We start from the raw sequence: 12,415 nt of genomic DNA, 5'->3' as shown, positions 1-12,415 counted from the left end.
AGAGACGAAAACATACGATTCAAAGCAGTTCTTGGGCTTATCAAAGTGCATCTAAGCACTCAAATCATTGAAGAATCCAAGATCATTCAAGAGCTTCATCCAAGATTACTCCTAAAAGGTTAATCTTGTATTTACAATGAATTCTATCTTTGTTACTATTGTGTTTAACTTTTCAAGCATGATTGTTGGCTAGTCCATTTTATGTTCATCTAGATAAATAACCGAGATGTTGAATGTTTACTATTGATTGATTGTAATTATGCACGATAGTTTGATGTTTGAATACAAGAACCATTCTTGTTAAGTTTAATCCTTTCGATTCAACTAGTTGATATGTTCATTTGATTAAGAAACATCATCTTGTTAAGTTAATGTATTGATTTACACCTAGTGACATGTGTTTATTCGTCTTTTACCAAAAGGGATAAGTTGAGTTCAAATGATTAATTTACATAAGAATGTAAGAACGACTCTTGTAGATACTTTGGAATAGCTTAATTAGTATGTGTAATTGTCTAGGAGAATGACCAATTCCTTAAAATCTATTATACACACTTTCAACTACCTAGTTCCATCAATTAACACGTGTTAGTGATTTGCCTTATCTAGTGACGTTTATAGGGATCTTATTGTAACACTTAGTTAATTATTTGGGTTGGGTGAATTGAGCATTTAACCGGACCAAGGGAATGAACTAAGTTAAACCTTTAGTTGATATAGGAGTGGATCATGTACAACACACCATTGACTTGATCATTCTTCAAGTCTTTAAACTAGTTGAATTAGTTGATTACAAATAGGAGGTCTTAGATGACAAGAACATCACTTGCATCATGTAATCCCGTTTGAGTGTTTGCGCAAGACTACTCTTGGTGAACCAATTAATTAGTTCTCGTGCATAACCAATCAATCCGATCTTTATCCTAAATAACATTCAACATTAAGGGTAAAAAGTCTAGATGAGCATATTTCTTTAATTTGAATTCAAAACTATCTTTCTGTTTTCATAAACTAAAAATACCAAAAATATTGTCTTTTTAATCTTATTCATCACTTGATTCGCCTATCGTAAAAGGGCAAATCAAAATATATCTTGTACTTGTAATTTTCTTAGTTGATCACAATTTAGTCTATAATCCTAATTTGATTTAGATACTGTCCTTGGAACGATACACGGATTTTACCATTTACTATACTACTACACGATCGGGTACACTGTCCGCTAGTGTGTAGCAATCTATAATCGGTATTTTTCCATACTATTTCATACGATAAATCATATACCACTTTTCACACATCAATGACCAAAACACTCAAATGTATAAGTTATATTTCGAGTGGTATAGTTTATGGATAATTTAAGTCTATAATTTGATAAAGGTACGAGTCACGAAACGTAAAGAGCGAGTTTTCTCAGCGTACGAAGGGACATTCGAAAAACCAGAACCGGGACATAAGTCGAGTGACGATGTACAACTTATCGGAACAAAAATTACAAGTCACCTATACATGAGAATATAATATAATATATAATTAATTAATTTAAATTATATATGTTATATATAATATATTTAAATATGTCGACGAACTACAAAACAAATCAGATGTGAGCTGTCCAGACAGGCCATACGATCGCATGGCATTTGCACTGGAAGCCCATGCGATCGCATGGGAACCAGAATTAGCAAACACCTATAAGTTCGATCGAGTTCAGTTTTCTGTCACACACATATATCTTTCTTCCTCCGTATTATTATATATATTATTATTATTATTATTTTTATTATTATTATTATTATTAAGATTAATATTATTATTATTAATCTTATTATTATTATTAGTAGTATTATTATACATAAAATACTACGACAAAGTCATGAGCATATCACTTTCAAAATGGGTTTTCAAGCGGGATAGAGCTAAGAAAATTATGGGTTATAGCTATGGAGGTTATGGGTAATGTACGTGGGTATTATTGGCAAGTCAAACCTAGTGTTTATCATCTCTGTTGCATCTACGTACTTCCCTGCAATATTGAATCACAATATTGATACGTGAGCATTCATATCTTATCTTTTATATATTAATTGTGTATCCATGTCTAGTGCTCGAGTATATATATTTATGCATGCTTGTATGCTAAATTTCATCGTTAAACATTTTATAATGAATCACGAATTAAATACATATATTACTGGTAAAAGGTATATGATATACATGTTTTTGGAAAGCTGGTGAAAAATCAATAACTTTTCATTTAGAAATCGCGTAATTTCGATGAACGAATTAAAAGATATGGTCAACTGAATTATGATTGACGTTAATTGGAATTGCTTTTGAATCTGAAATTAATATTTAAACAACTTGTTTGTAAGATTGATAAACTGGATTTTTTGAATATTACCAACCGAGTAAATGAATCCTTATATAAGGCACGTCTCGTTTTGTTGAACTATTGTCAAAATTGACTTTTTGAAACGACTTTGGATAACTTTTGTATGTCGATCTCGAGCATTAGGATTGTGATACACTATGACCTGACCTAGCTTGATAGACATTTATTGACCAACATATGTTCTCTAGGTTGAGATCTACGGTTATTTGGTATTCCGAGTTTTGGTCACATTTTCGATGAACGACTTTATGTGCTGCTAATGTGAGTTTCATTTGCTCCATTTTTAATTGCTTTTGCAATCTATATTTTTGGGCTAAGAATACATGCAATTTATTTTAAACACAATGGACACAAGTACATACTAAATTCTACACCGAATTTGAACCAAAAATCCCTTAGCTTTGGTAACTAGTAACTGCCGGTTATAAGAACTGGTGGGCGTGAGTAGTTGTATATGGATCCATAGGGCTTGACATCCCCGTCTGTTCCAGGTATAGAAACCCTAGCCTGAACTATAAAACAGACGTATGCTATTTGAGGTTAGTACACGTTAGATTGCGTGTATTGTACATGTTGGTTGCATGTATGTTAAAAAAGGGGTACTTATTATATATACGTTAAAGTTTAGTTACCAGTGTGCTCAATTTAGTAGAATATTTTGATAAACGTTTCTGGATGAAACAACTGAAATCTTGTGATCCACCTTTATATACAGATTATACGAAACATTAAAACTATGAACTCACCAACCTTTGTGTTGACACTTGTTAGCATGTTTATTCTCAGGTTCCCTAAAGTCTTCCGCTGTTTGCTTATATGTTATACAAGATATGTGCATGGAGTCATACTTGCTTTATTCGAGAAAACGTTGCATTTACAAATCATCACCATCTATCTTATTTTGACTGCATTGTCAACAGAAGTATTATTGTAAACTATTATATTACGGTGATTGTCTATATGTAGAAATCATCAGATGTTGAAAACCTTTGATTTAAATATTCATTTATGGTGTGCCTTTTCAAAAGAATGCAATGTTACAAAACGTATCATATAGAGGTCAAATACCTCGCAATGAAATCGATTAATGACGTGTTCGTCCAAGTGGATTTGGAGCGATCGTCACACCACACGATTGCTTGCCAAATGGCCAATCCCATAGAATTGTTGAAGTTTGAGTTGGCGACTTTTGATAGATCTTCGAGTGTCGATATATTTAAGGTATCTAAATTCCACCATTTGCGGATTCTATTCCAGATTTCATGTGCGACTTTACAAGATAAGAGAGTATGTTCAATTGTTTCAATAGCATCATCGCATACCGGGCATCTCACCGAGTTTAGATCAAAATGTCACGCTTATCCAATTCGATTCTAGCAGGGAGTCTATTTCGTTTAGCTCGCCACGCGAAAATACCAATTTTTTGGGGTATCTATCTGTTTAATAAAATAGAATCTTAACACGAACCGTTTACCTCTGTGAGTTCAGGGAGAATATCCATGAGAGATTTTGTTGTAGACTTTCCAAAGGTATTGAACATTCACGTCCATTCATCATTGGGGTTATTAGATGGTGTGTAGCTTGATAATTTGGTGATGAGATTTGAAAGTTCAAAAGGCTTAGCTTGTTGTAGAAAATCTTGTATTCACTTTGGTTGTTTTATGGTTTTCTTTTTTGGTTCTCATTTGATCTTCTTATGGTTGTGTTCATCTCTGGTTTGTTTAGGCCTTGACTTGTTCTTTGTTTGAAGTTGGCGTTGCTCCATTATTTTCTTTGTGGTTAGTTTATTTTTTTTACCCGATTTTGTTTTTTGTTTGGTCTGACTCTTTTAGATAATTTTTGTTGTGGTTTGTTCATTTACGTTTGCTCTCTAATGGCGAGGCGTGTTGTGGCCTTTTCGGTTGATGAAATTTCATGGTTATAAAGTTATTTTTAAAAAAAAAAAGTAAAAATAAAAACAAATAAAGGGAAAATCCAAAACGTAATCCGGACGTCTATTTTTTAACATACCGTATATATAATTTAATTTTACTAGATTTTAAGAGCCCGTGCGTTGCACGGCAGCTCTAAAAAATAGTTTTCGTAATCGTTACTATTTGTACGACAATGTTTGTTGTTGATAGTTTTCGTAATCGTTACTATTTTTTGTTGTTTATTACTCCATTATGATTTAAGAATGTGAAATAAGATACATTTACCTTTTCTTGGCATTTAAAAGGCACCGGGATTTCGTCTATTAGAACTTTGTTTTCCTTTAGATCGCATTTAGAAAAGACGAATAAATAATAATGTTAGCAGACCAAATAGTATGCAAATGTTGACAGCGTAACATTAGAGTTGCAACCAGATGGACGGCTAAAAATGTATTATTGTAGTGATGACCGAACAAAAAATGAAGAGATAAAGAGGTTTTATATATTTAAAGATGGAGGACTAATTGACCCATGGTGAGTAAACAAATTAAAGAAATCAGTCAAAAGGGTCAATAGAAACCATCAAAAATATGTTTTCCGACACATACAACCCTACCGAATTGTTATATTCCTTGTTTTTCCTACTTTGAATCGCTTAAATTGAAGTATATATAATTATATATTTAGATTAGTATTTTCAAGCGCAATATTAATAACTGCAAATTCACATGAAAGTATTTTAGGTCAACCGATCATCTTTGACCCAGACTAATGCTCAGTTTTCTTATTTTGACCTTACTATGTAAAAACTCATATATTGCACAGAATGAAAAATAACTTGAACAAACTAAACTCAAAGGTAAGATAACAACCTCCGATATTATGTTGAAACTACACTACATAAAATAAAAGTAATAACATCAAGCTGAACAGATTCATGATTGAATATGATTTAATTTTAAATATTCAAAGTCGACAAACATAGTATCTGGAATTCTAAAAAACAATTAAACACGATATAGTAAAGACACGAGTTATAGGAAGATCATTACTACCGATACCATGCAACGATGCTAGCAGTTCCTCCTTGGATAGTGATCCACGAACATTGCAGAAGGTCATTCATATGCCCGTGTCCTCTTCCACCACAATTGGGACAAATCATCAAAGCAACACAATCACGGCCCACTTGCTGGTAGTTACTTTGGACAATGTAACAAAAACCGCCCATACCTCTACAACTACCACATTGTCACTACCACATGGGCCGCCTCTATCATCTATCATTGGTGAAGTCAGCAGCATGTGGCCTTGCTTGTAGCAATTGTTGCACAGCCTCATGTCACCAGGTAACATTAGAGGAGTTGTACATTCCGATACCTCACTTTATATGGTTAATAAGCGCCTCAATTACGAAACAACTAAAGAAAACAAATGACCATCTGTATCACCTAATTATGAACAAGTGAATTTGGGTTATATTTTATCTCAAACGGGTCAAACATAAAGCTTATAAGGACACAGGTAAAAAGTCGGAAACTTCAAGTCTACTTTTTATCAAATCAAATAATTTTATTAGAGGAAATGATGAATTAAGCGACCATATCTGGCAAACTAATGTAAAATTCAAAGCTGTTTTAGTTCAGTTTAACCATATTAACTCAGAAAATAGATTACCCCTTTACCTTTTTGGTAAATCCATCTTTTCGTTCAAGTTTTGTGAATATAAATACAAGTGTGGTCAAAATATTTCTGGTCTTTGACATGTGACATGAGTTGAGGAGGAATTACACGATTGAGCCCGTAATTGATCTAATAATTAACATGAATTCAAATATTTTGATCAGTAAATAAGGATCACTAAATATCTTGATCAGTGGTCTTTAGTTTCAAATCTCTTAAAGTACCAGCTTATATAGGGCAAACCAATTTGTTTTGACTAACCATACAAGTTAACCGGTTGCAACAATGGGTACAACACAAGCCCATTTTCAACCTACAGTACCTCATACAAATGTAGGTTCTTCAACAACCTATTATTATAATGGGTTTTAATATGTGTTCAGTACAAATGTGATGATAAATAAAATTCATTTTGATGAGCATATTGCAAAAATCATTGACTTAATAGTGTAAACATCATTGACTCGGTGTTGTAAACATCATTGTATTAAATGCCAAGCATATTAATCATGATCATTAAGATAAGCAAAAAATAATAGCCTTATAAGCCTGCTACAATTATCATTATTTTATTACTGTACACATAGCATAAATTTCAAATATTAAAATTAAATAGCAATCAAGTTAATTATAACCATGTATCGGGACTATACAACTTATTTTAGAAGAGCAGATCAATTTCATCAAAAAATCAACAAAGTACTCATAAACATAAACAAAGTAACAAAAGCTAAAAGGTGTAAAGACAAACCTCATTATCCATGAGGATAAGTTCAATAATCTTCAAAAAAAAATCATAGCCATAACCATTCTGAACTCAGATTCGAATCAGTTTGACCTAGAGTGCAAACTTACTTTTGATGGTTTCATCCACTGAATCCGAAAAAGATCTGATTCCAAAATCTATGTCCATATGGATTTAACAAACGATTGAAACATAACACAAAGATGAAGAAATGCAAGAACTACCTAAAAAATTTAGAGTATATCATGTTACCAAATCGGTCTCGATTGTATAGCCTTGAATATAACCAAAAGTATTTATAACTGCCAACAGAGAAAATATCGTGATATGCAGTCAAAAAGGAAAACCGAATGCGAGATTTCTGGGATTCGAGTTTATATTCAAAAACGTAATGATCATGGATCAATTTGAATTCTATTATTTGTACTGAAAGTTAGGTGTGCAATTATATCCATCAGATCCCTGTTAATGGAAATCAAAATCAAGAATTTGTATTCATTCAAAGAAGTGGTGTTGATTTTACCTGAATGCTTATCACCATATTTCCCTACAAAACTTTTTTGACTCCTTGAAGCCCTGCTAATCCAAGCTTGTCCCTACATTCAAAACATTAAAAGTAATTCATGTTCTCTTTATAAAATCAGGTTAAATGACCCATATAACTATACCAATCAGAATCTATTACCAAATTAATGTGTCATAAGTGGTAATGTGTCAAACAATTAATCTTTTTACAATAATATGGAGACCAATTAACGACTGACAACGACTCGGTGGCCAGACCCTTTGTAAAACTGCAGCGGTAGGCCCTTTGAGGCTCACATGTATATTTAGTTGTAAATCAAAGAAGATGAATTGTTGTGGATGCAACTCTAAGGTTGCCGTGTCAAGTTACAATTCACTTTCTTTTACTGCAAGTCCTAAGTAACATATACTACATTAACATATTCTCATTGTGGCATTTTGGTTCATAAAATCTTACATGTTATCAAATGGAGCACCACCAATTCCAAGCAGGAGGATCTAATTTCAATCTAACAACCTCAGCTGTAAGTAGAAGGGTCAATTTGACCTAAAATCTTAAAAATAGGTCACTTATTGTTTAATTCCCGTCCGGTCAAAATGGCATAATAAGACAATCAGCTACAAAGGATATTACATAATACTTAGTTCCAACCATAAGTTAATACTTAGTTCCAACCATAAGTTAATATAACAAATAAATAGACTCTTAGTTCCAACCAAAATGGCATAATATTTAGTTCCAACCATAAGTTAATATAAGTTGTAGCACTTTTGGAGATTGTATGCATTTAAAAAGTTTTTTGGATATTCGCATTTGACCATTCAACTTAAATATTTTTTTAAAGGCATAAGTTAAATCTTTTTACTTGCGCATTGAACCTTTTCAGTTTGAGCTAAAATACTTGATGCGACACATTCAATCACTTGAGATAAATCATTACCCAAATGAACAATAACACAAAATTGGTTAAAATAGGAACCTCAACATTATGCTTTCGTGCCATACTCTCAAACTCACATAGAAATAACAATATAAAATAGCACTATATGATTTCAAATAACACTAATCACCTAAATATATCAAAGGATAAAAGTAACAGCATTCCACAACAAACAGAGTAGTTAACACTTAACAGGTAACCGGTAAGAAATTGCACAACATCTTATAGTCATTCCACAAGTATTGTATCAATATAAAATTCCAATGAGATAAAAGGTTTCACCTTGTTGACATCAGGAGCTTTAAAACCCTCCTCCTTTGCTTCCTCCAACCAACCTCTCTTTTGATCTAGACAAACTATCACACAATCAAATCATTAATAATTAGTATTATTTTTCTAAATCATATATCAGATAATCCCTTAATTTGTGGAAACAGTTTTTAGCCTAAAAATTATGCGAAATCACCAGATAATCACCAATTAATTAGTAGATTATTCCGGAAATTATACACGATCTCGTTAAAATTCAATTTTATCTTAAAATTGATTTGTTAATAAGAAAAAATGAATTAAGGCATATAAAATAATTAATAATAATAAAAAAAACTACAATATAATTTGTGGAAACAGTTTTTAGCCTAAAAATTATGCGAAATCACCAGATAATCACCAATTAATTAGTAGATTATTCCGGAAATTATACACGATCTCGTTAAAATTCAATTTTATCTTAAAATTGATTTGTTAATAAGAAAAAATGAATTAAGGCATATAAAATAATTAATAATAAAAAAAAAACTACAATATAATTTTGAAAATCGCAAATGTTGATGAATTAAAATTAGCATAAATTATGAAATAAATAAGCATAAATTACAAAGATTAAACGAATACACTTACCTACATGTGGTAATTTGATTCGGTATACACATTCTGCGTTTTGAGAAATTTGATAAATGAATCGTCGACATACGTATTCCGATGATTTGAACGTAAAACAGACCATCGGTGAATTGTCTGTTGCCGGGAAAATATCAATCGCAGTAAATTTTATACAAAAATCGAACGTAATCGATTAGAATGAGATTAGTAACCCTAAATTTAATACATCCGAAATTCGGATTAAAGCTTGTATCATTCTGCGTGTAATTAATTCGCCAATTGATTTCTAATATCAGCATAATATAAAATGGGTGATGATTCGTACACCACCAAATTTTAGCCATACACCACTAGTTGTGCTTTAAAGCACTGTACTGTACAACTGTCTGATGCACATTTAGTGGTGTATGGCTAAAAATGGTGGTGTACGAATCAGCTCCCATATAAAATCGATTGTTAAAACAGAAACCTGCCGATTAGATTGCATTGGGGTGAGTGTTCTTGGAGGAGAGAAGGAAGATATTTTTTTTTTAACGATCGATATATTTTTTTTTTTCTTCAGAAAAATAAATTTTAGGTGGTGTTTGAGGTCAACGTGTAAGTTAGCAGTATTTTGTAGCATTTGATACCATTTTTTTAAAAAATCCACATGGAAAAAGAATTGATGGGACATCGTGATTGTGACAAGTAGGATATAATACGTTTGCTTTGTAAATTGTAAAGATATTCAAGACATTCATATTAATATTAGTATCAAAATAGTATCAAAATTATATAAGAAAAATCGATATTAAGTCCAAAAAGTAGACCCACCCAATAACCATAATCGAATTTGGGTCGGCGTGAATATCCACACGTGTCCAATCCACTTAACTCGGCGTCGTTTAAACGCAATATATCTAGCCGAACCAACGGCTGAACCGGGCCTAGAGCCCACCCTAAATACACTAAACCCTCGATATATATTCATCCCCCAAATTAACCTTTCTGCGCCACTCTGCTCAAGCTCTCCAGTTCGATCATTTTTCAATCAACTACAAATCTATCAATCAATCCATCCATCCATCGGAGATCTGAAAGTATGTCGGACGAAGAGCATCAATTTGAATCAAAGGCCGATGCCGGTGCTTCCAAAACCTACCCTCAACAAGCTGGTACTATCCGTAAAGGTGGTCACATCGTCATCAAAAACCGCGCTTGCAAGGTTTAATAATCACTTTTGAACCCTCAATTTTTTAAATCCTGTTACCGGTTTGTGTTAATTAGGCGTTGATTTGACTTTGACTAGTTAGGAATTAGGGTTTTGTTCATTTTATGCGTGTGCATATTTTTCTGATTTAGCATATTGTGTTAGATCTGTGGTTAATTATTTATAATGTTTATATATTGATTTTGGATAAGAGGCTGATGATTAGTAGTATAAATTAATCTAAATATTCTTACTGAAGTTGCAATAGTCACTTTGAAGTTGGAAATCAACACACTATTTGATTAGTCAAGTCTATAAGGGCCACTAGAGTGTAACATGTGATATCTGACCTAGATCCATTGTTTTGAATCTGTAATTATTTGAATGCGATGCTCTATTGGACGAAAGTTTATAACGATGAAGCTAAATTATGCTATAGATTAGTGGTTAAGCATTTTTTTTCCCCCACAAATATTGGAAGCACAAACTTACGGTATAGGTAAAGTTGTATATCATAGTTGGATGCAAGTTGATATAGTGTTACTTTTTAACTTATATAAATTGATGAATTAGTTTTCTTCTTTAACTTGATAGCCTGAACCTGGATGCTCGGTTGTTTGTATTTACTTTTTATATCAAACACTGTTTCTGAACTCTTGCCTAGGTTGTTTTAAGTAGACGGTGATACATATATACAGTACTTATATATGTCATTGTTCATGATGTTTAACCAAATCTTATTAGGTTGTAGAAGTTTCTACCTCCAAGACTGGCAAGCACGGTCATGCTAAGTGTCACTTTGTTGCTATTGACATCTTTAACGCGAAAAAGCTTGAAGATATCGTGCCATCGTCCCATAACTGTGATGTAAGTCATTCTTGTTTTTCTGTCTTTCTGTCCCATTTATTGTTGCAGGATTAATGGGTCCATTTATTATATATGTTTTTCAGGTTCCTCATGTCAACCGTACTGATTACCAGCTTATTGATATCTCTGAGGATGGATTTGTATGGTTCATTATATTCTAGCATAGTATATATTAATTAATAGAATACAATGTATTATTTTTATTATTGATTTTAAACTATATCAGGTGAGTTTGCTGACTGAGAATGGCAACACCAAAGATGACCTAAAGCTCCCAACTGATGATGCTCTCCTGACACAGGTATATCATGTCATACTGATTCATTATGTGTGTTATATGCACATATATAATAACTATATTCTGTAAGCCCTATTATATATGTCAGATGTGATAGAGATTTATGTTTATGCAAACTTTGTAAATAAATCCCTTTTGTATGTCTAAAACTTTAATTAACCATATATACTTGATTTTACTTTCACAATATTTGTATAGTAGTTCAAGTAGAACAGAACATCTTTGTATTTTGATTGACTTTGTGTTATAGAAGTTACAATATACCTTCTTATTAACAAAATGGATGCATATTCTATTGTTACTGCTACTGATTGCTACTGATTCTGTGATTGGCAGATTAAGGATGGATTTGGAGAGGGGAAGGACCTTGTTGTGAGTGTGATGTCTGCAATGGGGGAGGAGCAGATTTGTGCTATCAAGGACATCAGCGGCGCTAAATAGTATCATCCTCATAAACTTTTGCACTATCAGCTGAAACTTTTCTGTTGTAATACTAGCAATCTACTATCTGCTTTTCATATAATTGTTGACTATTTTATGTTTCCGTACTTGAACATAAAAGTATTTTGACCTATGTACTTCAAATTTATTGTAATTGTGGATGCTATAAAATGCAGCTGTGTTTGGATCATTGATGCGTATTTATTAGGGTTTATTTGTGGATATTACTTGTTATTCTTACTCTTTATCCTAGCAGATAAATCTCTAGTCCTTAAAGCTAGAGGTGATGGTTTTGAGCTTTAACATATGGCTAAAAGTTGGTCAGGTTATGTGGCTCATGTTCGAGAATTGTTCACTTCATATTTTTTTTCAGGGTTGCAAAGAAGTTAGCATGTAAGCTTGAAAGAAGTCATCAAATTGAACTTTATTGAATTTTGATAGATATATGCGTTGAGCTTGTGTTAGGGTAGAGCTTTTGTTAACACGGTTTTAAACTTTTAGATCCATTTCAAGTTTGAATTTGTTCCATAGATGCA

General features: G+C 32.4%; 1 protein-coding gene across 1 annotated transcript; it reads left to right on the top strand.

Moving 5' to 3' along the window:
• Positions 1-10,102: 10,102 nt before the first annotated feature.
• Positions 10,103-12,069, top strand: LOC139860598 (eukaryotic translation initiation factor 5A-like). Its single transcript, XM_071849344.1, has 5 exons — positions 10,103-10,288; positions 11,018-11,140; positions 11,224-11,280; positions 11,367-11,441; positions 11,775-12,069. The coding sequence occupies exons 1-5, from the start codon at positions 10,166-10,168 to the stop codon at positions 11,877-11,879; spliced, it is 483 nt and encodes a 160-aa protein (XP_071705445.1). The 5' UTR covers positions 10,103-10,165; the 3' UTR covers positions 11,880-12,069.
• Positions 12,070-12,415: the final 346 nt, after the last annotated feature.

Source organism: Rutidosis leptorrhynchoides, chromosome 7 (assembly GCF_046630445.1).
Source record: "Rutidosis leptorrhynchoides isolate AG116_Rl617_1_P2 chromosome 7, CSIRO_AGI_Rlap_v1, whole genome shotgun sequence".
NCBI lineage: Eukaryota > Viridiplantae > Streptophyta > Magnoliopsida > Asterales > Asteraceae > Rutidosis > Rutidosis leptorrhynchoides.
This window is presented reverse-complemented; position numbering and strand designations above follow the sequence as displayed.

Coding starts and splice junctions, on each gene's coding strand:
- LOC139860598 (XM_071849344.1), top strand. CDS start 10,166: ATGTCGGACGAAGAGCATCAATTTGAATCAAAGGCCGATGCCGGTGCT. Junction 11,141..11,223: donor CATCGTCCCATAACTGTGAT/GTAAGTCATTCT, acceptor TATGTTTTTCAG/GTTCCTCATGTCAACCGTAC. Junction 11,281..11,366: donor ATATCTCTGAGGATGGATTT/GTATGGTTCATT, acceptor AAACTATATCAG/GTGAGTTTGCTGACTGAGAA.